General features: G+C 45.3%; 1 protein-coding gene across 1 annotated transcript in view; it reads right to left on the bottom strand.

The window, feature by feature from the left end:
- Positions 1-460: 460 nt before the first annotated feature.
- The window catches only part of LOC311118137 (LIM domain-binding protein 3-like), a gene marked incomplete at its 5' end in the record, with an annotated part of 34,414 nt that continues 9,403 nt past the window's right edge, over positions 461-25,471 (bottom strand). The window contains 7 exons of the mRNA XM_084157596.1: positions 461-672; positions 1,014-1,050; positions 1,519-1,727; positions 11,187-11,384; positions 15,373-15,533; positions 15,691-15,835; positions 15,989-16,140. Of these exons, the coding sequence (XP_084013722.1) occupies positions 567-672; positions 1,014-1,050; positions 1,519-1,727; positions 11,187-11,384; positions 15,373-15,533; positions 15,691-15,835; positions 15,989-16,140 (1,008 nt within the window). The 3' untranslated portion in view covers positions 461-566. The remainder of the gene's footprint in view (positions 673-1,013; positions 1,051-1,518; positions 1,728-11,186; positions 11,385-15,372; positions 15,534-15,690; positions 15,836-15,988; positions 16,141-25,471) is intronic.

Below are 25,471 nucleotides of genomic sequence, written 5' to 3'. Positions count from 1 at the left end.
CTGGAATCGAACCAGGGGGTCTGTAGTGACGCCTCAAGCACTGAGATGCAGTGCCTTAGACCACTGCGCCACTCGGGATATGTATTTTGGAAACGAGATCTAGGTCTATCTACATTTTTTTTTAAAGATCTCCGTACCGCCGTATCATTTGAACGGTTGATCACCAGGTGTCTGTGGCCATATCTGTAAGTTGAGAGAAAACTACCAGAGACACATGAGACACATGATCAACACTCACACAGCTAATTTGGTTTAAGAAAATATTTATTCACATTGATAATAGTACATTTGAAATTTGTGTGTGCATTTTTGTTAAGTTAGCATGTGTACATAGTTGTGTTCATGTGTGCGTGTTCGCGAGTGTGTGTGTGTGTGTGTTTACATGATCACTTTTACAATTTCTCTGAAATGTGTTTTTGTACAGTTCCCTATCAGTTAGGAGAGACAGAACAACCAAAAAGAATGAAAAAGGAAAGAAATTCTAAACATTCCAAACATTCTAAACATTCCAAACATTCTAAACATTCCAAACATTCCAAAGGTAAAGGATAGATCTGATAGATCTATTAGAAGGGAGTCTCGGGGACATTGAGGATCCCAGCTGAGAGCCCGTTGTGCCAGTTCTTCAGCTTCTGGAAGCGAGGTCCTTTCACTTCCGACTCAAACTTATCCCTGGGAGAAAGACAGAGAGAGAGAGAGAGAGAGAGAGAGAGACAGAGGATCAAATGTGTGTGTGTGTGCGTGGACATGTTTAACTATACATTGTTAGTCCCCACAAGGTCAAATGCTATTTTTAGGGGGTTTAGGGTAAAGGTTAATGTTAGGATTAGGTTTAGGGTTAGGAGCTAGGGTTAGTTTTAGGGTTAGGTTTAGTGTTAGGGTCAAGGTTAGGTTTCCGGGTCAAGGTTAGGGTAAGGGTACGGGTTAGGTTTAGGGAAAATTGGATTTTGAATGGGAATGAATTGTGTGTCCCCACAAGGTTAGTTATACAAGACTCTGTGTGTGCGCCTCACCTTGACCTCTGCAGGGCCTCCTCATCTGGGTCTTGCACTGAGGACAGAGAAGGGGGAGAAATGAAGGGAGGAGGAGGGGAAGAAGAGACAGAGTAGAGAGGGAGAAGAGAGGGGTTGGAGGGGAAGAAGAGAGGGGGTGGAGGGGAAGAAGAGAGGGGGTGGAGGGGAAGAAGAGAGGGGGTGGAGAGGGAGAAGAGAGAGAGTAGAGAGGGAGAAGAGAGGGGGTGGAGGGGAAGAAGAGAGAGAGTAGAGAGGGAGAAGAGAGGGGGTGGAGGGGAAGAAGAGAGAGAGTAGAGAGGGAGAAGAGAGGGGTTGGAGGGGAAGAAGAGAGAGTAGAGAGGGAGAAGAGAAGTGAGGATATGTAAAACATGAAGAAAATAAATCAATGCTTGAAGTCCTCAGAGGTACAGAGACAGAGAAGACAGGGGATGAAGAGGGAAGGAGAGTAGAGAGAGAATAAGAGATGGACAGAACGAGAGAGAAAGAGGGAGTTGAGTGTGCTGACTGTATTCGGTGCCGGTGAGGTGGGCCAGGATCCTGAAGCTCTTGGACTGCAGGTTGGCAGCCCGTCTGGCCCACTCGGCCATCTCCTCGTCTCTGTCATGTGGCTGGATCACAGCCTGGTAGACTGGAGACGCACTGTCAACCACTGGGGCCTTCACAGGCAGGGAACCACTGCAGGCAGGGTGCATGATGTCAGTAACTAATCCATCACTGTAAACCCACAAGGCATTTTTAACTCAAAAACTTATAGTAAGTTGAACTCAAAGTCAATGAAAAGTAATTATTACTTAAAATGTTTATGTGGTACTGATTCAAAACTAAATGAGAAATCACATCAACTAAATGTTTTAAAAGTTATGATAACAAGTTAACTTTTTCCCACCATGCTCTACTGCAGGTAGATTTTTGGGAATAGTTTGTAATATCTGTGTTTTTGCATGTACAGTGAATAATTGATTAATTTTATGCTACACAAAGATAAAAAACATACATATTTCTAAACTAATTAAATCATTTAGTTAGATTTGTTTTGCACCCGTTACTGAAATTGTTGTTCCACTTTAAATGAATAAGGTATTCTCCACATGTTGGTCCAAACCCTGCCAGTCATTATGAATACAGGTTGCAGGGTGAATGAAAATGTCAACTGTTGGGTATTCTAACTCTGGCTGGATTCCAATGAAACTTTTGAGGAAACCTCTTGCACTTAATATATCTGAGTACAGTTACTTAAGTGATTTTGTAGTCATTACTCAAACCGATAGTCACTGTGACCCTGTAGGGCAGGGATCATCAACTAGATTCAGCTGCGGTCCAATTTCTTTTCTTGAGTGGATGGTCGGGGGCCGGGAACGTAATTACAAATAATTTGGAGACTGCAATTTGACCGCAAGAATCCCAAACAGATAAAATATTTGACTGAAACATCATTTCAAACCTTACTTACATTTGTATACGATCACATGTACAGTATCTATTATGTGTGGGAATACTTGGGAACAGATCATTAGAATCACTTGGAGCTGATTTCGGGTGTTTTTACAGTCTTTTACGTCCAATGATGAAAATTCACCACCCGTGGGCCGCCAGTTGGGGAAACCTGCTCTAGGGGGGTCCAGATTTGAGTTGTATCAGCATTAATTTTTTTGTAACGCCCCCAGTAAGGCACGCCTGCAATACAATTTCCCAGTGTGCCTTGCCTTTTCGAGTTAATTGTAGTTACCACCCATTACTGTATTTGTTAGTGACAGAGGTTGTTGAATTCATTATTTACAGTCCTGTGGCCTTCACCAAGTGAGTTCCTAGGTGACTATTATAATTTAACGCTTTATGGCAATACATCACATATCTCATAAGTCAGACTTGCAAGAAGGATTGTAAAAATCCACTACACTTGTTCCAAAACTCACACATCCCATTTTTTTCATAAACCTGCTTTGCAGATTTCCAGGAGTCTTCCAACCAACATTTCTGGATAACATGTGAAAAATACCAACATTTTGCAATCCTACCTGCAAATCACATTAATCTTGCAAAGTGATGTGTAAGTCCTATTGGAAAACAGCCAGCATGACAACATCCCACTATCACCTGGAATGATGTGAGGAGACTTAGCCATTTAAACTGGAACGACAATTACAGTAACGGGTGCAAAACATCTAACTAAATGATTGGATTGGTTTAGAAAAGTGTATGTTATTTATCTTTGTGTAGCATAAGATTCATTAATCAATCACTCAATGTATATGCAAAAACACAGATGTAAAAACAATTCCTAAAAAGATACCTACAGTAGAGCATGCTGGTTAGCTAGCCAGCTACATTCGTTCGCAGCGACGCCGTTTTTCAAACAAAGTCAACACCACAGCCATTGCTAGCTAGCCAACACTACCAGCTAGCAGTACTGTAGCAGCTAAATACAATATAATTTTAGTCAATGATAATTTTGCAACATAAAGCTTCCCTTTCTGAACATTCGAGATGTGTAGTCCACTTGTGTAGCTAGCATGACTGACTTTGTGCTAGCTAGCCAACGTTTAATTATTGCTGCGTTATGAAAGGAACTAGACACGGACACGAATTATCTGTTTAGTGTGTTAACACACTATTGGTAGTTTGTTGTAACCAAGTATTGGTGCTAAACCGTGTGTTATTGGATGCTAGCATGCTAGTTAGCTATGGCGTCATAGGATACGGTGCCCTGGGCGGTTTTCATGGAAGAATACTGTACCAAGTTAGCTAGCTGAATAAAGTAAGTTAGAGTCTATTCCTAGAATCATTGAACCGCTGTAGTTTACAACAATTATAATTTCTAAAGTGGAAGTTGGGAGAGTTATATTCGGGTGTTTCAGTGAAACAATTATAGTTTCTGAGGTGGAAGTTGGGAGAGTTATATTTGGGAGTTGTGGTGAGGGAGGCCCCGCTCTCTCCTTTCCCAGATGTTTAGTTCATTTCATTCCGATCTCCTCTGCATTATTGTAGCCATTTGCTGCAGCCTGTCAACTATGCCTCTGCCTATCCCTGTTCTCTCCTCTCCGCACAGGCTACACAAACGCCTCACACCGCGTGGCTGCTGCCTCTCTAACCTGGTGGTCCCTGCACGCACCACCCACCTGGAGTTCCAGGTCTCAGGCAGCCTCTGGAACTGCCGTTCTGCTGCCAACAAGGCAGAGTTCATCCCAGCCTATGCTACCCTCCAGTCCCTCGACTTCTTGGCGCTGACGGAAACATGGATTACCACTGAAAACACTGCTACTCCTACTGCTCTCTCCTCGTCTGACCATGTGTTCTCGCATACCCCAAGAGCATCTGGTCAGCGGGGTGGTGGCACAGGAATCCTCATCTCTCCCAAGTGGACATTCTCAATTTTTCCCCTAACCCATCTGTCTATCTCCTCATTTGAATTCCATGCTGTCACAGTCACTAGCCCATTTAAGCTTAATATCCTTGTCATCTATCGCCCTCCAGGTTCCCTTGGAGAGTTCATCAATGAGCTTAACGCCTTGATAAGTTCCTTTCCTGAGGATGGCTCACCCCTCACAGTTCTGGGGGATTTCAACCTCCCTACGTCTAGATTTGACTCATTTCTCTCTGCCTCCTTCTTTCCACTCCTCTCCTCTTTTGACCTCACCCTCTCACCGTCCCCCCCTACTCACAAGGCAGGCAATACGCTTGACCTCATCTTTACTAGATGCTGTTCTTCTACTAATCTCACTGCAACTCCCCTCCATGTCTCCGACCACTACTTTGTATCCTTTTCTCTCTCGCTCTCCTCCAACACTACTCACTCTGCCCCTACACAGATGGTAATGCACCGCCGCAACCTTCGCTCTCTCTCTCCCGCTACTCTCTCCTCTTCCATCCTATCATCTCTTCCCTCTGCTCAATCCTTCTCCCTCCAATCTCCTGATTCTGCCTCCTCAACCCTCCTCTCCTCCCTTTCTGCATCCTTTGACTCTCTATGTCCCCTATCCTCCCGGCCGGCTCGGTCCTCCCCTCCAGCTCCGTGGCTTGATGACTCATTGCGAGCTCACAGAACAGAGCTCCGGGCAGCTGAGCGGAAATGGAAGAAAACTAGACTCCCTGCGGACCTGGCATCTTTTCACTCCCTCCTCTCTACATTTTCTTCATCTGTTTCTGCTGCTAAGGCCACTTTCTACCACTCTAAATTCCAAGCATCTGCCTCTAACCCTAGGAAGCTCTTTGCCACATTCTCCTCCCTGCTGAATCCTCCCCCCCCCCCCTCCTCCCTCTCTGTGGATGACTTCGTCAACCACTTTGAAAAGAAGGTTGACGACATCCGATCCTCGTTTGTTAAGTCAAATGACACTGCTGGTCCTGCTCACACTGCCCTACCCTATGCTTTGACTTCTTTCTCCCCTCTCTCTCCAGATAAAATCTTGCGACTTGTGACTGCAGGCCGCCCAACAACCTGCCCGCTTGACCCTATCCCCTCCTCTCTTCTCCAGACCATCTTCGGTGACCTTCTCCCCTACCTCACCTCGCTGATCAACTCATCCTTGACCGCTGGCTATGTCCCTTCCGTCTTCAAGAGAGCGAGAGTTGCACCCCTTCTCAAAAAACCAACACTCGATCCCTCTGATGTCAACAACTACAGACCAGTATCCCTTCTTTCTTTTCTTTCCAAAACTATTGAGCGTGCCGTCTTTAGCCAACTCTCTTGCTATCTCTCTCAGAATGACCTTCTTGATCCAAACCAGTCAGGTTTCAAGACTGGTCATTCAACTGAGACTGCTCTTCTCTGTGTCACGGAGGCTCTCCGCACTGCTAAAGCTAACTCTCTCTCCTCTGCTCTTGTCCTTCTAGACCTGTCTGCTGCCTTTGATACTGTGAACCATCAGATCCTCCTCTCCACCCTCTCCGAGCTGGGCATCTCCGGCGCGGCTCACTCTTGGATTGCGTCCTACCTGACCGGTCGCTCCTACCAAGTGGCGTGGCGAGAAGCTGTCTCCGCACCACGTGCTCTCACCACTGGTGTCCCCCAGGGCTCAGTTCTAGGCCCTCTCCTATTCTCGCTATACACCAAGTCACTTGGCTCTGTCATATCCTCACATGGCCTCTCCTATCATTGCTACGCTGACGATACACAACTAATCTTCTCCTTTCCCCCTTCTGATAACCAGGTGGCGAATCGCATCTCTGCATGTCTGGCAGACATATCAGTATGGATGACGGATCACCACCTCAAGCTGAACCTTGGCAAGACGGAGCTGCTCTTTCTCCCGGGGAAGGACTGCCCGTTCCATGATCTCGCCATCACGGTTGACAACTCCGATGTGTCCTCCTCCCAGAGTGCGAAGAGCCTTGGCGTGACCCTGGACAACACCCTGTCGTTCTCCGCTAACATCAAGGCGGGGACCCGATCCTGTAGGTTCATGCTCTACAACATTCGGAGAGTACGACCCTGCCTTAAACAGGAAGCGGCACAGGTCCTAATCCAGGCACTTGTCATCTCCCGTCTGGATTACTGCAACTCGCTGTTGGCTGGGCTCCCTGCCTGTGCCATTAAACCCCTACAACTCATCCAGAATGCCGCAGCCCGTCTGGTGTTCAACCTTCCCAAGTTCTCTCACGTCACCCCGCTCCTCCGCACACTCCACTGGCTTCCAGTTGAAGCTCGCATCTGTTACAAGACCATGGTGCTTGCCTATGGAGCTGTGAGGGGAACGGCACCTCCGTACCTTCAGGCTCTGATCAGTCCCTACACCCAAACGAGGGCATTGCGTTCATCCACCTCTGGCCTGCTGGCTCCCCTTCCTCTGCAGAAGCATAGTTCCCGCTCAGCCCAGTCAAAACTGTTCACTGCTCTGGCACCCCAATGGTGGAACAAGCTCCCTCACGACGCCAGGACAGCGGAGTCACTCACCACCTTCCGGAGACATTTGAAACCCCACCTCTTTAAGGAATACCTGGGATAGGATAAAGTAATCCTTCTGGTTATTTGCAGTTCAAAAAACTGTTCTTTCCTCTTTTAGTGATAATGAAAATGTATTTGGGGGCGTGGTTTGGTCACAGCTCTTTTTGTGCAACCGTGAGTGAGTGTCGTTCCAGTTTATCTAATCTGTTGTGTCATGCTGTTGCATGTGATATATAGCTATGGCCAGTGATGGTGTTTTGTGAACGACTCATGTATGGCCTTATGTCAATTGAGAAAGGTTGACTGAGTCAGTAGTTCTCAATTCTCTCTTCAGGGACCCCCAGCCGTTCCAGAGCTAGCACAACTGCTTCAACTTGTTAATAAACACAATAATAAAACCTACAGAATTGTAACAATATAATATGACTATTAAACCATAATAAAAAAAGTTTAAAAAAAAGGGGTCCGAATAATTTCAGAATGAACTGTATAACCTTTTTAAATGGTACCTTAGGAAAGGGTTCTTTATTGCGCCAGACAAGTTCTATTTAGAATCTTATTAGCTTGATTCTTTATAGAATCTTCAATAAATTGTTCCATGTAGCACCAAAAAGGGTTCCGCTGTGGTTACAAGCCAAAGAACCCTTATTTAGCACTATATACAGTGGGGAGAACAAGTATTTGATACACTGCCGATTTTGCAGGTTTTCCTACTTACAAAGCATGTAGAGGTCTGTAATTTTTATCATAGGTACACTTCAACTGTGAGAGACGGAATCTAAAACAAAAATACAGAAAATCACATTGTATGATTTTTAAGTAATTAATTTGCATTTTATTGCATGACATAAGTATTTGATCACCTACCAACCAGTAAGAATTCCGGCTCTCACAGACCTGTTAGTTTTTCTTTAAGCCCTCCTGTTTTCCACTCATTACCTGTATTAACTGCACCTGTTTGAACTCGTTACCTGTATAAAAGACACCTGTCCACACACTCAATCAAACAGACTCCAACCTCTCCACAATGGCCAAGACCAGAGAGCTGTGTAAGGACATCAGTGATAAAATTGTAGACCTGCACAAGGCTGGGATTGGCTACAGGACAATAGGCAAGCAGCTTGGTGAGAAGGCAACAACTGTTGGCGCAGTTATTAGAAAATGGAAGAAGTTCAAGATGACGGTCAATCACCCTCGGTCTGGGGCTCCATGCAAGATCTCACCTCGTTGGGGCATCAATGATCATGAGGAAGGTGAGGGATCAGCCCAGAACTACACGGCAGGACCTGGTCAATGACCTGAAGAGAGCTGGGACCACAGTCTCAAAGAAAACCATTAGTAACACACTACGCCGTCATGGATTAAAATCCTGCAGCGCACGCAAAGTCCCCCTGCTCTAGCCAGTGCATATCCAGGCCCGTCTGAAGTTTGCCAATGACCATCTGGATGATCCAGAGGAGGAATGGGAGAAGGTCATGTGGTCTGATGAGACAAAAATAGAGCTTTTTGGTCTAAACTCCACTCGCCGTGTTTGGAGGAAGAAGAAGGATGAGTACAACCCCAAGAACACCATCCCAACCGTGAATAATGGAGGTGGAAACATCATTCTTTGGGGATGCTTTTCTGCAAAGGGGACAGGGCGACTGCACCGTATTGAGGGGAGGATGGATGGGGCCATGTATCGCGAGATCTTGGCCAACAACCTTCTTCCCTCAGTAAGAGCTTTGAAGATGGGTCGTGGCTGGGTCTTCCAGCATGACAACGACCCGAAACACACAGCCAGGGCAACTAAGGAGTGGCTCCGTAAGAAGCATCTCAAGGTCCTGGAGTGGCCTAGCCAGTCTCCAGACCTGAACCCAATAGAAAGTCTTTGGAGGGAGCTGAAAGTCCGTATTGCCCAGCAACAGCCCCGAAACCTGAAGGATCTGGAGAAGGTCTGTATGGAGGAGTGGGCCAAAATCCCTGCTGCAGTGTGTGCAAACCTGGTCAAGACCTACAGGAAACGTATGATCGCTGTAATTGCAAACAAAGGTTTCTGTATCAAATATTAAGTTCTGCTTTTCTGATGTATCAAATCCTTATGTCATGCAATAAAATGCAAATTAATTACTTAAAAATCATATAATGTGATTTTCTGGATTTTTGTTTTAGATTCCGTCTCTCACAGTTGAAGTGTACCTTTGATAAAAATTACAGACCTCTACATGCTTTGTAAGTAGGAAAACCTGCAAAATCGGCAGTGTATCAAATACTTGTTCTCCCCACTGTAGAACCATTTGTTTTTAATATGTATAGACAGTTACTTGGTGCTCCACCCCTGAATCAGGCGTGTTAGAGCAGGGCTCTCCGGGAGGATTGTTGGCTGGGTTAGGGCAGGGCTCTCCGGGAGGATGGTTGGCTGGGTTAGGGCAGGGCTCTCCGGGAGGATGGTTGGCTGGGTTAGAGCAGGGCTCTCCGGGAGGATGGTTGGCTGGGTTAGGGCAGGGCTCTCCGGGAGGATGGTTGGCTGGGTTAGGGCAGGGCTCTCAGGGAGGATGGTTGGCTGGGTTAGAGCAGGGCTCTCCGGGAGGATGGTTGGCTGGGTTAGGGCAGGGCTCTCCGGGAGGATGGTTGGCTGGGTTAGGGCAGGGCTCTCCGGGAGGATGGTTGGCTGGGTTAGGGCAGGGCTCTCCGGGAGGATGGTTGGCTGGGTTAGGGTTAAGAGCCTCATCTAGTGTTTGGGGGGTTAGAACAGGAGGGGGAGACCAGTGATACTCAGAACATTCCTTTTTATTTCATCAGACCAGTTAACCCCTAAAAACATGCCGGGGCTATAGTGTCGCCCGTCCGTCTCCAGTATCTATGCTGGTGTTATTCTCCTGTCCTGTGTGAATTTAAGTATGCTCCCTCTAATTCTCTTTCTCCCGGAGGACCATCTGACCTGATGACTCCTTGCTGTACCCAGTCCATGATGCTGCTCCAGTTTCCACAGCTATGGAACCCTGACCTGTTAGCTCTCTCTCTCTCAACCTCTAAATGCCCAGCTATGAAAAGCCAAGTGACATTTACTCCTGATTTGACATTTTAGTCATTTAGCAGACACTCTTATGCAGAGTGACTTACAGTTAGTGAGTGCATACATTTTTCATACTGGCCCCCCGTGGGAATCGAACCCACAACCCTGGCATTGCAAGCACCATGCTCTACCAACTGAGCTACACAGGACCTGATGTACTTACCTGTTGCAACCTCTACAACCACTGTGATTATTATTTGACCCTGCTGGTCATCTGTGAACGTTTGAACATCTTGGAGAAAAATCTGGCCTTAATGGCCATGTACTGTTAAAATCTCCACCCGGCACTGCCAGAAGGGGACCACCCCTCAGATCCTGGTTCCTCTCTAGGTTTCTGCCTTTCTAGGGAGTTTTTCCTAGCCACCGTGCTTCTACATCTGCATTGCTTGCTGTTTGGGGTTTTAGGCTGGGTTTCTGCATAGCACTTTGTGACATCTGCTGATGTAAAAAGGGCTTAATAAATACAATTTGATTGATTGATTTATTGAAACACCTTTGTTAACCCCTGAAACACCATAGTTCACCTCTGGATGCAAGAAACTAGATGAAAACTACAGACACATGGAAATGAGACCGACATGGAAAGAGAAATAGCTAGGCACATGGAGAGAGCCATGTGAAAAACACCAGATCCATATGATATATGCAAATGTGATGATATCGTATGAGACGGATGTGATACTGTTTATTATATGAGCCTGATATTAGTTTATTACAGTATGCTTATAAATGAGACATTTGGTATATATGAGAGGAGAGTAGTAGGGTGGAAAGTAAAAGGAGAATGAAAGGGGTTATACTTACGCCAGGGGGGAGCCAGCAGGTACATCACTGATCAGAGGGGGCGGGGTGGTTGGTTGATTGGTTGGTTGGTTGGTGGGTTGTGGATGAAGTGACGAAAGGACGGAAGGAAGGAAGGAAGGACGGAAGGACGGAAGGAAGGAAGGAAGGAAGGAAGGAAGGAAGGAAGGAAGGAAGGAAGGAAGGAAGGAAGGAAGGAAGGAAGGAAGGAAGGAAGGAAGGAAGGAAGGAAGGAAGGAAGGAAGGAAGGAAGGAAGGAAGGAAGGAAGGAAGGAAGGAAGGACAAGTGGGAGTGGAGAAATACAGCATGACTCAACACAAAATGTATTCTCTGCATTGTGTCTGCGCGTACGTGCATGTGTCTGCATCCATGTGTGTGCATGCATGTGTGTGTTTGTATGTGTGTGTTTGTATGTGTCTGTGTGTCTGTTCCTACCCCTCACGGCCCTTGGACTGTGACTGTCCGGCAATAGCGTCCATGATGGCGTCCTGTGAGTACATGGATATAGGGGTGTTGTACTGAGCGTGGACGATAGTGCCCTTGCCTCCCGGGCCGCGCACCTCGATGGGTTTATGGGTAGACAGAGCCGAGTCCTTCAGAGCTATGGGGTTAAAGTTGGGCACATACTCCTGACTGGAGGGGGATAGGGTCGGGGCACAGGGTCAAGGGTAAGGGGTCATTTTGGGAGGGTTTGTAGGATAAAGGGGGCAGGCAGGAATAGGGATACATATTTGGGTTCACAGGATGTAAGGGAATCAGACAACCAGAGAGAGATAAAGAGAGGAGGGGAAAAAGAAAGAGATAAAGAGAGGAGGGGAAAAAGAAAGAGATAAAGAGAGGAGGGGAAAAAGAAAGAGATAAAGAGAGGAGGGGAAAAAGAAAGAGAAAAGAGAGGAGGGGAAAAAGAAAGAGATAAAGAGAGGAGGGAAAAAAGAAAGAGAAAAGAGAGGAGGGGAAAAAGAAAGAGATAAAGAGAGGAGGGGAAAAAGAAAGAGATAAAGAGAGGAGGGAAAAAAGAAAGAGAAAAGAGAGGAGGGGAAAAAGAAAGAGATAAAGAGAGGAGGGAAAAAAGAAAGAGAAAAGAGAGGAGGGGAAAAAGAAAGAGATAAAGAGAGGAGGGGAAAAAGAAAGAGATAAAGAGAGGAGGGGAAAAAGAAAGAGATAAAGAGAGGAAGATGGTGAGAGGTGCAGCAGGAGCAGGGCTGAGACGGGGAGGCAGAGTCATAACTTCACTTTCTTTTGTCTGAGGGCCATAACTGAACTTTCAGTACACTGGTACTGATTATATAGTACCTGTCTGTCTCTCTAGGACACTGGCACTGATGAAATAGTACCTGTCTGTCTCTCTAGGACACTGGCACTGATTATATAGTACATGTCTGTCTCTCTAGGACACTGGTACTGATTATATAGTACCTGTCTGTCTCTCTAGGACACTGGCACTGATTATATAGTACCTGTCTGTCTCTCTAGGACACTGGCACTGATTATATAGTACCTGTCTGTCTCTCTAGGACACTGGTACTGATTATATAGTACCTGTCTGTCTCTCTAGGACACTGGCACTGATTAAATAGTACCTGTCTGTCTCTCTAGGACACTGGCACTGATTATATAGTACCTGTCTGTCTCTCTAGGACACTGGCACTGATTATATAGTACCTGTCTGTCTCTCTAGGACACTGGCACTGATTATATAGTACCTGTCTGTCTCTCTAGTACACTGGTACTGATTATATAGTACCTGTCTGTCTCTCTCATGTACACTATGACTGATTACATTGTACCTAGTCTCTCTCTCTAAACAGATAGAGGTGACAACCTTTTCTACAACTGAATGACTTTGTCTTAGTAATACATTCACTCTAATATCAAGTCAGGACATTGATCATGAGCCTTGATGTCAAGAAAATACACACTGATCCAGGAACACAATATCTCCAACAGATTCTACAGACAAGCTAGGAAAACTAAACCAATCAAAGCCAGCTAATACCAAACAGGATGTTAAACACACCACAAGCACACTGCAAAATGCACACTGTACATTCCCAGGTAGTAATGATGCCTTATTAACATACATACTATATGCTACCAATGCATGTACATGCACACGTCAACAAACATACAGATGTGTACCCACACATAAACAAACATAGTCCAACATACGTGTACTAGCCATAAATGCATATATGCATACCCATTAACACACCAACACATGTACATGTACGGAATATGCTAATGAAAATGATGCAATGCCATAATTTAAAAACTAAAAACATTTCGGCACAGTGTTGATTAGTGTTATTACAATTAGACTTCATCAACACTAGACGTCATCCAAGTATCTACGGTATTATTACTGTAGTACATTATACTGGGTAACAATTTCCTTTATAAAGGGTTTGTAACAGGTTTATAAGTCGTTTTTAGACTGTTCATCATTTAGTATGTAAGCAGTTTACTTCTTATTTATAAATGATACAAAAACAAATAATTAATAGTCTATAAACTTATAGAAACCCTTTATGAAGTATAGGGTTAGGGTTGGTGATGTTACGTTTGAAATCGGAGCTCCGAGGTATGCGTCGACATCGCTAAGCAGTGTACTTTGAAGCAATGTGCCGATGCTTGTATCACTTTATCAGTAGCACGTGATCAATGATGTCTGAAGTTTCGTGTCGTTGACCAACCACCTGATTGGTTTGGTATTGGTTTGGTAGAAGACCAAAAGGCTACGCTGCGCACATGCTATGAGGTGTGGGACGTCGTCTATAATAATTTGGCTGCTCTACATTATTTTGACCAGCAGGTGCCACTAGTGTACACTGTGTTTTATCAAAGCCTTGATTAATGAACCTATTTTCGACACAATTGGCTGGAAATGCTCAATGCTTCAGGAAGCTTCACTTCCCCATCACTAGTCGGGGTTAGTACCTGTAGAAGTGTGATCTTGTACTGTATCAACAGTCTGCCACGTGGACGCAGCACACTCAGAACTGACACTTCATCATCACCAGAGAATGGATCAGTGCTCACACTATGGGCAAGATGCCATTCACGTTTACACACACACACACACACACACACACACACACACTTAAACATTGTTCATGCAAATGATCCACTTTCAGGTGGTACTGACTTTCCAGCCGTGTTCGTAATGATCTGTAACGATATGAAAGAGCGAGAGAGAGTAAGGGATTGTCAGAGTGATATTAAGGTTATAGTTCTGGGAGTCGTTCTGTGTGTTAATAATAATAGCCGTTGTTTGTCGTCACTGGGATATTTCCCTGGATTCCCTGTGACCCAGCATAGCCGTTGTGTGTCGTCACTGGGATATTTCCCTGGATTCCCTGTGAGCCAGCATAGCCGTTGTGTGTCGTCACTGGGATATTTCCCTGGATTCCCTGTGACCCAGCATAGCCGTTGTGTGTCGTCACTGGGATATTTCCCTGGATTCCCTGTGACCCAGCATAGCCGTTGTGTGTCATCACTGGGATATTTCCCTGGATTCCCTGTGAGCCAGCATAGCCGTTGTGTGTCATCACTGGGATATTTCCCTGGATTCCCTGTGACCCAGCAGACTGACTGACAGGAGCAGGAGCTCCACAATCACAACACACAACACACACACACACACCCACAGACATGCACAAGCGCACGTACACACACTCAGACAGAAGAAGAATACTTTATTGTCCATTTTCTTGGAGAGATAGGAAATTGGTATTTTTACTCTTAGCCCAAACCCCCGAGACACACACACTACCCAAATAGTTGGAGCAGTTTAGGGGTTATGGGCTGAATATAGAGATGGCTCTATCCCAGGACACTGTGTGTGTGTGTGTGTGTGTGTGTGTGTGAGAGAGATACTGCATGAGAGGGAGGGTTTGGGATCCTCTTTAACCAGAGCGGAACATTCCAGCGTGGCAAGGAGCAGCTGTTCTGGTGTTTGTTTGTGTCAGCTTACAAAAAGAGGGTCACTTGTACCGAACTAGGGATATGCGGTCAAGCTTACCAACACGTTACCGGACATGTTTAACATATGCCGATCAGTACAACCTCTTAACTTCACCCCCCAGCCCAGCTTAGTTTAGCGAAGAACTGATGAGGTGACAGGATGTTCCCTCAAAGGCCATCAGCGCCTAAGAGCTAAATCACCTGTTGTCAGCGGAATGACCGTAGTCATCATGTACACACGAACAGTGTGACCCTGTGGTGTGGTGTCACCTGGAGACAGTCCAGGTGTGTGTCCGAGCGTGCACGTTACCACTCCGGGCGGCGAGCGCGGATGTGAGCCAGCGTAATGTGTTCCGGGATAGTCACGGAATGTTCTGAGGGGTGCGTGCTCGTTAACCCCCCCCCCCCCAAGTTGTCCCAGACTGGAGATGGCCATGGGAGAGGATGGGAACAAGAACAGAGTGACGAGCAAAATAAAACATTGGTGTAGTACAACAAGGTCTTAGTTCCAGTAGTTCCAGTGGTTGGGAGAGGAGGAAGGGTTTTTTCCCAGTTAGTTTGGTTTTGTTGTGGGAGGTGGTGGTTGGGAACTCAGTGATGCTCTGGTCAACAGTAATGCACTAAACGGGGAACAGGTTTATGCCCCCAGGCTACCTACCCCATGAATGGCACTCCACTGGTTGCCCCCTCTCCTCCCAGTCTGGCAGCCCCTGCCTCCTCTCCTGCCACCTTGCCTTGCAGCAGGGCCATCTCTCTGAGTGTGTGCAGAGTACAGGCCAATGGGGGAGTTATACTGCCCCTTCTGGCTCGGGGGAGACACTGCAGCGGCAAGGGACTGGGGGGGGGGAGAGGATGCTCCTCTGCTCTTTACTGTGGAAGCCGCTACAGCTGCAATAGCAACACCAGAGGGCGCCAACACACATCCTTTGAGTCCATTTGATTCCCATCTTTTGTTCAAATACACGTGCACACACACGTAGACACAAATGCACAAACTTTGTTTGTGTTGGTGTCTGTGTGTGTGTCTGAGTGTGTGTGTGTTTACCTTTTGGTGAGGGATAACTGGCATGGGGGAGTCCATTCTGGGTGTTGCCATGGGAATAGGGACGGGACGTTTCGACCTGGGTTCGGAGCCACAACAACAAACTTTTAGCATTATGTAGTTGAGCAAGTTATCTTCTAAGTATTTTAAGAGCAAGTGTGTATGTGTGTGTGTCTGTGTGTGTGTCTGTGTGTGTGTCTGTGTGTGTGTGTATGTGTGTGTGTCTGTTTACTTCTGCATGGTGAGGGTCAGTTTATTGGAAGCGATCTTAATCTTGTTCTGTGCCTCCAGGTGCGTCATGCCCTCTGTACTGAGGCCGTTTATCGATGCAATGATGTCACCCTGGACTAGACTGCCCCCTGCAGCCTTAGTGCCTGGAGTTATCTAGAGGGGAGAGAGAGAGCAAGAGAGAGCGAGAGAGCGAGAGAGAGAGGGGGGGATAACAAAGGCATGGTTATATAAGAGAAACTGACATAGATACAAACTCACACACACACATACACACACACACACACACACACACAGGGGAAAATAGCACAGCAAATTCTCCAGTGTTGGCTCGCTGCATCAGAGCTTTGTATGGCAACTGCTCGACATCCGACCGCAAGGCGCTACTGAGGGTAGTGCGTACGGCCCAGTACGTCACTGGGGCCAAGCTGCTCCCTGTCATCTAGGACCTCTATACCATTTTAAAAATGGTCAGCCACCTAAGACACAGAAGACACAGAATGTTCTCTCTGCTACCGCACGGCAAGCAGTACTAATGCACCAAGTCTGGAACCAACAGGACCCTAAACAGCTTCTACCCCCAAGCCATAAGACTTCTAAACAAGACTGCTAAATAGCTAATCAAAAAGCTACCCGGACTACTTGCATTGACCCACTAACTTTTTTTCACACATATGCTGTTGCTACTGTCTATTATCTATCCTGTTGCTTAGTCACTTTACCCCTACCTATATGTACAGTACGTAGCTACCGCAATTACCTCGTAACCCTGCACATCGACTCGATACTGGTACTCCCTGTATGCACATATCCATGTTATTTTCGACTTCCTGTATATAGCCAAGTTATTTTCTACTTCACATTTACATTACTTTTAAGTCATTTAGCAGACGCTCTTATCCAGAGCGACTTACACATTCCTGTATATAGCCATGTTATTTTCTACTTCCTGTATATAGCCATGCTATTTTCTACTTCCTGTATATAGCCATGTTATTTACTCGTTATTTCTATTCGTTATTCACTGGGTATTTATTCCTCGTGTCACTATTTCAATGTTTTATTGTATTTTTTATCTTTAAGACTGCATTGTTGGAAAATAACCCGTAAGTAAGCATTTCACTGTGTCTACACCTGTTGTCTACAAAGCATGTGACAAATACATTTTGATTTGATTAAATCCACACGGAGTGTTAAATCAAAACTGAAAGTGTTGTGTTTGTGGACCCATATAGACACAGGAACAGTGTTAAATTAATACACTGCTTAGTGTAAAACCTTATTCAAATATTTCCCAGTGTGCCTTGCCTTTCGAGTTAATTGTGATGTTACCACCCATGACTGTATTTGTTAGTGACAGAGACATGGTTGTTGCATTCATCCATTTTTGGTCCTATAGACTTCACCAAGCAAGATCCTAAGCGAATATGTTATCATAAAACATATTACCATAAGTAAAACATATTAAAAGTACAGTGTCTGTAGAATGTCTACAGTGAGGGAAAAAAGTATTTGATCCCCTGCTGATTTTGTACGTTTGCCCACTGACAAAGACATGATCAGTCTATAATTTTAATGGTAGGTTTATTTGAACAGTGAGAGACAGAATAACAACAAAGAAATCCAGAAAAACGCATGTCAAAAATGTTATAAATTGATTTGCATTTTAATGAGGGAAATAAGTATTTGACCCCTCTGCAAAACATGACTTAGTACTTGGTGGCAAAACCCTTGTTGGCAATCACAGAGGTCAGACGTTTCTTGTAGTTGGCCACCAGGTTTGCACACATCTCAGGAGGGATTTTGTCCCACTCCTCTTTGCAGATCTTCTACAAGTCATTAAGGTTTCGAGGCTGACGTTTGGCAACTCGAACCTTAAGCTCCCTCAGATTTTCTATGGGATTAAGGTCTGGAGACTGGCTAGGCCACTCCAGGACCTTAATGTGCTTCTTCTTGAGCCACTCCTTTGTTGCCTTGGCCGTGTGTTTTGGGTCATTGTCATGCTGGAATACCCATCCACGACCCATTTTCAATGCCCTGGCTGAGGGAAGGAGGTTCTCACCCAAGATTTGACGGTACATGGCCCCGTCCATCATCCCTTTGATGCGGTGAAGTTGTCCTGTCCCCTTAGCAGAAAAACACCCCCAAAGCATAATGTTTCCACCTCCATGTTTGACGGTGGGGATGGTGTTCTTGGGGTCATAGACAGCATTCCTCCTCCTCCAAACACGGCGAGTTGAGTTGATGGCAAAGAGCTCAATTTTGGTCTCATCTGACCACAACACTTTCACCCAGTTCTCCTCTGAATCATTCAGATGTTCATTGGCAAAATACAGACGGGCCTGTATATGTGATGTGATTGGAAGTGATGCAGACAATTACATTGATAGAAGTTGCAATCTATCTGCAATATTAAGCTGATCTACCCCCCCCCCCCCCCCCCCAAAAAAAAAAAAAAAAAAAAATACTTCAGACGGGCCTGTATATGTGCTTTCTTGAGCAGGGGGACCTTGCGGGCGCTGCAGGATATCAGTCCTTCACGGCGTAGTGTGTTACCAATTGTTTTCTTGGTGACTATGGTCCCAGCTGCCTTGAGATCATTGACAAGATCCTCCCGTGTAGTTCTAGGCTGATTCCTCACCGTTCTCATGATAATTGCAACTCCACGAGGTGAGAACTTGCATGGAGCCCCAGGCAGAGGGAGATTGACAGTTATTTTGTGTTTCTTCCATTTGCGAATAATCGCACCAACTGTTGTCACCTTCTCCAGCCTTGTGTAGGTCTACAATCTTGTCCCTGACATCCTTGGAGAGCACTTTGGTCTTGGCCATGGTGGAGAGTTTGGAATCTGATTGATTGATTGCTTCTGTGGACAGGTGTCTTTTATACAGGTAACACATTGAGATTAGGAGCACTCCCTTTAAGAGTGTGCTCCTAATCTCAGCTCGTTACCTGTATAAAAGACACCTGGGAGCCAGAAATCTTTCTGATTGAGAGGGGGTCAAATACTTATTTCCCTCATTAAAATGAAAATCAATTCATAACATTTTTGACATGCGTTTTTCTGGATTTTGTGTTGTTGTTATTCTGTCTCTCACTGTTCAAATAAATCTACCATTAAAATTATAGACTGATCATGTCTTTGTCAGTGGGCAAACATACAAAATCAGCAGGGGATCAAATACTTTTTTCCCTCACTGTACACCCCCTTGGATTTCTTCACGTGTTACAAAGTGGGATTAAAATTGATTCAGTTGTCATTTTTTGTCAACGATCTACACAAAAACACACACTTTAAAAAAAAAAGATTCATGAAAAATATATAATACTAATATAGACTACATTACCAAAAGTATGTGGACACATGCTCGTCGAACATCTCGTTCCAAAATCATGGGCATTAGTTTGGAGTTGGTCCCCCCTTTGCTGCTATAACAGCCTCCACTCTTCTGGGAAGGCTTTCCACTAGATGTTGGAACATTGCTGCGGGGACTTGCTTCCATTCAGCCACAAGAGCATTAGTGAGGTCGGGCATTGATGTTGGGCGATTAGGCCTGGCTCGCAGTTGGCGTTCCAATTCATCCCAAAGGTGTTGAGGTCAGGGCCCTGTGCAGGCCAGTCAAGTTCTTCCACGCCGATCTCGACAAACCATTTCTGTATGGACCTCGCTTTGTGCACGGGGGCATTGTCATGCAGAAACAGGAAAGGCCCTACCCCAAACTGTTGCCACAAAGTTGGAAGCACAGGATCGTCTAGAATGTAATTGTATGCTGTAGCATTAATATTTCCCTTCACTGGAATTTTTTTATTAAATTTAATTATTAAGGGGCCTATCCAGAACCATGAAAAACAGCCCCAGACCATTATTCCTCCTCTACCAAACTTAACAGTTGGCACTATGCATTTGGACAGGTAGCATTTTCCTGGCATCCACCAAACCAGCCGATGATTGGCATTGAGCAGGGTGATCTTAGGCTTGTGTGCGGCTGCTCGGCCATGGAAAGCCATTTCATGAACCTCCTGACGAATAGTTATTGTGCTGATGTTGCTTCCAGAGGCAGTTTGGAACTCGGTAGCAAGTGTTTTTACGAGCTACGCGCTTCAGCACTCTGCAGTCCTGTTCTGTGAGGTTGTGTGACCTACCACTTCGTGGCTGAGCCGTTGTTGCTCCTAGATGTTTCCACTTCACAATAACAGCACTTACAGTTGACCGGAGCAGTTCTAGCAGGGCAGAAATTTGACGAACTGACTTGTTGGAAAGGTTGCATCCTATGACGGTGCCACGTTGAAAGTCACTGAGCTCTTCAGTAAGGCCATTCTACTGCCAATGTTTGTCTATGGAGATTGCATGGCTGTGTGCTCGATTTTATACACCTGTCAGCAACGGGTGTGGGGAAAATTGCCGAAACCACTAATTTGAAGGGGTGTCCACGTACAGTTGAAGTCGGAAGTTTACATACACCTTAGCCAAATACATTTAAACTCAGTTTTTCACAATTCCTGACATTTAATCCTTGTAAAAATTCCCTGTCTTAGGTCAGTTAGGATCACCACTTTATTTTAAGAATGTGAAATGTCAGAATAATAGTAGAGAGAATGATTTATTTCAGCTTTTATTTATTTAATCACATTCCCAGTGGGTCAGAAGTTTGCATACACTCAATTAGTATTTGGTAGCATTGCCTTTACATTGTTTAACTTGGGTCAAACGTTTCGGGTAGCCTTCCACAAGCTTCCCACAATAAGTTGGGTGAATTTTGGCCCATTCCTCCTGACAGAGCTGGTGTAACTGAGTCAGATTTGTAGGCCTCCTTGCTCGCACACACTTTTTTAGTTCTGCCCACAAATGTTCTATAGGATTGAGGTCAGGGCTTATTGATGGCCACTCCAATACCTTGACTTTGTTGTCCTTAAGACATTTTGCCACAACTTTGGAAGTATGCTTGGGGTCATTGTCCATTTGGAAGGCCTATTTGCGACCAAGCTTTAACTTCCTGACTGATGTCTTGAGATGTTGCTTCAATATATCCACATAATTTTCCTTCCTCATGATGCCATCTATTTTGTGAAGTGCACCAGTCCCTCCTGCAGCAAAGCACCCCCACAGCATGATGCTGCCACCCCCGTGCTTCACGGTTGGGATGGTGTTCTTCAGCTTGCGAGTGTCCCCCTTTTTTCTCCAAACATAACGATGGTCATTATGGCCAAACAGTTCTATTTTTGTTTCTTCAGACCAGAAGACATTTCTGGTCCCCTGCTGCCCCTGACTCCTCCCCCCTGCTCCTTAGTGACCCAGATCCACCCCCCTTAGCCCTTCCTGCCGCTGATCCGGCACAGCAGCAAGCCAGCCAGCCTCAGTTCAGAACCCCCTGGACCCTACAATCCACCTTCACCCCTCCCAGCACTCCCCATTCTATCATCAATTCAGTGCAGGGGGCCACAAGGCAGGAAGTGGAGAGGCACGCCAAGACCTGTGAACAGCCAAGAACTACCCCAAAAAAACCCGCTTGAGACCCTCATCCACCTCTGCAACAAAATGATCAAACCTGGACCTGAAGCCCACCAATAACCCATCACCATGACACTGACAATACACTCTGGCTGTTCATGGTTGCTTCCCCACTTGGGAATCCATCCATAGACGGCACAAGGTACGTACAGAGAACTGCCCCCACGGATCACACTGAACACACCTTCCAACTATTTGTGAGTGCTCCATGGTCAGGTGGGTCTGGGCCTGTTTGTTCCCTCTGACCTCCAGCATCCATCCTTGCTGCTGCATTGCTCCTCCTCCAGCATCCAGCCTTGCCGCTGCATCGCTCCTCCTCCAGCACCAGCCCAGGCCGATGAACATACCCTCCACCACCCCCACACCCTCTCCATCCCTTTCCCCCGTCGTCCCTCTACACCTATCCCTCTCACAGAACCTGACCAGAGCCAGGAACCATTCATCACCACACCAGAAGAGGCGCGGAGGAAGGACCAAAGACCTAGACAACGCGCCTGGAGCGAGCAGGTCACAGGGGAGTCCCATCACTGACCTCCTGGTCTTGGGATTCCAGGTGTTTCTGCTCGCTCCTCACGTTGTCCTCACTCCCCTCTGCAGAGCCAGTACCAGTCCCAGCACCAGACGAGGAACGGAGGAGGGGACAGACCAGACCTTCACCCGGAGCGAGCAGACCACAGGGTAGTACTACCATTGACCTCTGGGTCTAGGGTTCCCTTGTGTGTCTGATTGGTCCTCAGGTTGTCTTTCCTCCCCTCTACAGACCCAGATCCCGACCCAGAATCTGCAGCAGCCCCAGTTTCCCAGTTCCCGGTCCCCAGTCACAACAGCAGACCCAGCACCAAGCCATGGTTTCCAGTCCCGGAATTACTAATCCAGCATTTCCCAAACTCGGCCCTGGAGACCCCAAGGGGTGCACGTTTTGTTTTTTGCCCTAGTACAGGGATCATCAACTAGATTCAGCCGCGGGCAGATTTTTTCTTGAGCAGATGGTCGGTGGCCAGAACATAATTACAAATAATTTGTAGACTGCAAATTGACCGCAACAGATATAATATTTGACTAAAACATAATAATTTCAAACCTTGCTTACATTTGTTTATGATCACGTCTCTCTATTATGTGTGGAAATACTTGAGAACAGATTTCCCAAATAGAAATAACTTGGAGCTGATTTCCTGGTGTTTTTACAGTTTTTTATGTCCAACAACGAAAACTTGGGGGGCCAAATAATACCACCCACAGGCCAAATTTGGCCTGCGGGCCTCCAGTTGGGGAACCCTGCCCTGGTACTACACAGCTGTTCAAATAATCAAAGCTTGATGATTAGTTGATCATTTGAATCAGCTGTGTAGTGCTAGGGCAAAAACCAAAACATGACTGTGTTGGGGACCCCAGGACCAAGTTTGGGAAACACTGACCTAATGTATAACATATAATAGTTGACCATAAATGCTTTACCATGGGTGGGTGACGCTCACATTCTCTCGAAAGGCATGCTGCGAAATATGCAAAATATGGCATTACACCCTAAAGTAGTGTTTAAAGGTCAGGAAGAGGTGAAATTATGTTCTTCATGAAATTTGATGATATTTGAAGGAAACCAGATCAAAGTATGATGCCCAAAGTAAAAAAAAAAGACTGTTGCTTCTACATACATTTTTATCATAAAGTTACTGGTCCCCTCTTTCATGTCAAACACTTGGATTCATTATTAAGGGGACAAGGTGACATCACCTTCTCGTTTTAATACACCAATGGTAACATGACATTCTCTTACCTAATTTAAATAAGTACCACCTCGTAACCAACATCAGCAAAGGTGTGTTTGCAGAAGTGCGTGGTTTATATAGCTAGATAGCTACTCTACTGGTGCCAAAATTTGACTGTAGGGTGTCAGCAAATATAACTAAAAGTTTACCCTATTTCTCTATGGCAAAGATACTTATATGTTTCCCCTTTCATCTGTGTCTGGTGTTAGCTAGTTACTGGCTAGCTTGGTCTTAATCTGTGACTGGTGTTAGCTAGTTACTGGCTAGCTAGGTCTTCATCTGTGTCGGGTGTTAGCTAGTTACTGGCTAGCTTGGTCTTCATCTGTGTCGGGTGTTAGCTAGTAACTGGCTAGCTTGGTCTTCATCTGTGTCTGGTGTTAGCTAGTTACAGGCTAGCTTGGTCTTCATCTGTGTCTGGTGTTAGCTAGTTACAGGTTAGTAGTGCTGAGTGATTAGTGCTTTTTGAGGTCGGTTCGCATTATGTGGGTTGTGCTGTAACAACACAGAATAAAACAATTAATAAAGTCCCACGATGGTAGTGACTGCCCATTACTGCTTATCACTTGTTTAACATCATTTATTCACATTAATTCACTTTAATAAAAATATTTCAGTTGTTGTGTATATTACATTTGTTTTATTTTATTTCATCTCTATAAAGCCGCTGTCTGACTTCTTCAAAGTACGTAAGGCTTTTATGACTGCTGAATACCAACTATCAATCACTTAGATAATGTATTTTCAGGTAGAGGTACCTCGCGAAGTAACAGTTGCTCTCTGTATGACCTCACGATCACGCATTCTTCTCTCTTCTGTAGAAGGCATAAAAGAAACAGACCGGACAAGTAGATTCGCAATGGATGACGGTCATCATAGGTAATTACCACATTTTATATGCTAAACAATGTAGAATATTGGCCTGTTGGAAACTACAACTCCCTACTATATTGAACAAAAATATAAACACAACATGCAACAATTTCAAAGATTTTACTGAGTTACAGTTCCTATAAGAAAATCAGTCAATTGAAATAATGTCATTAGGCCCTAATCTATGGATTTCAGATGACTGGCCAAGGGCGCAGCCATGGGTGGGCCTGGGAGGGGATAGGTCCACCCACTGGGGAGCCAGACCCAGCCAATCAGAATACGTTTTTCTCCACAAAAGGGTTTTATTAAAGACAGAAATACTTCTCAGTTCCATCAGCTATCCAGGTGGCTGGTCTCAGATGATCCCGCAGGTGAATGAACATTCAATTCTTTGGCAACAGCTCTGGTGGACATTCCTGCAGTCAGCATGCCAATTGCAGGCTCCCTCAAAACTTGAGACATCTGTAGCATTGTGTTGTGTGACAAAACTGCACATTTTAGAGTGGCCTTTTATTGTCCCCAGCACAAGGTGTACCTGTGTGATGATCATGCTTCTTGATATGCCACACCTGTCAGGTGGATGGATTATCTTCGCAAAGGAGAAATGCTCACTAACAGGGAAGTGATCTGAACGAAATAAGCTTTTTGTGCATATGGAACATTTCACTTTACATGTTGCGTTTATATTTTTGTTCAGTTGGCATCGCACAGTTCAGGCTGGATCTGATTTCTCTCTAGAGAAACGATGTGCAATTTGCGCATTGGGCCCACAGAAAAAAACACGAATTAAATGTAATTCAAGTGGGTTAAATGTAAGTGGGTTTAAAAAACTAAAAATAACCAACATTTTAGTAAATTGCTCAACACTACTGGCTAGCTGGGTCTTCAGCCAGCATGGAACAAAATGGGGGGAAGGGTCCTTCAAGTCAACACATCTGTCAGTGCTGCTGTGAACCACACTACAAGAGATATGTCAAGCGGAAGATGCATACACATTTAAAAAAAAATACAATGTCAATGTTTGAGTTGCTTTGTGTATCACCAAATTAGCTTGAGATTAGCTTTATGCAACACTGTATCCAAGTTACTTGAGTTTCAAAGAGTTGTCAGTCAAGGCGAGCTCATGGATATAATCTGTCTTTTTACTCTTGACATGGGGACCCACCTTAGGTTTTCATTTCATCCTTCATAGTGCTGTGACTATCTACCGTATTCAAAATGCGGTAGTCCTTGTATATTTCAGGTATTCTATGAGGTAGATATTCAGAGTGTGATAATCTAAGGTACATATACGTTTTACGTTTACGTCATTTAGCAGACGCTCTTATCCAGAGCGATT

The sequence above is a fragment of the Coregonus lavaretus genome (assembly GCF_964263955.1).
Source record: "Coregonus lavaretus genome assembly, chromosome: 1".
Taxonomy (NCBI): domain Eukaryota; kingdom Metazoa; phylum Chordata; class Actinopteri; order Salmoniformes; family Salmonidae; genus Coregonus; species Coregonus lavaretus.
The sequence above is the reverse complement of the archived record's forward strand: the minus strand, read 5'-3'. Positions and strand labels throughout refer to the sequence as shown.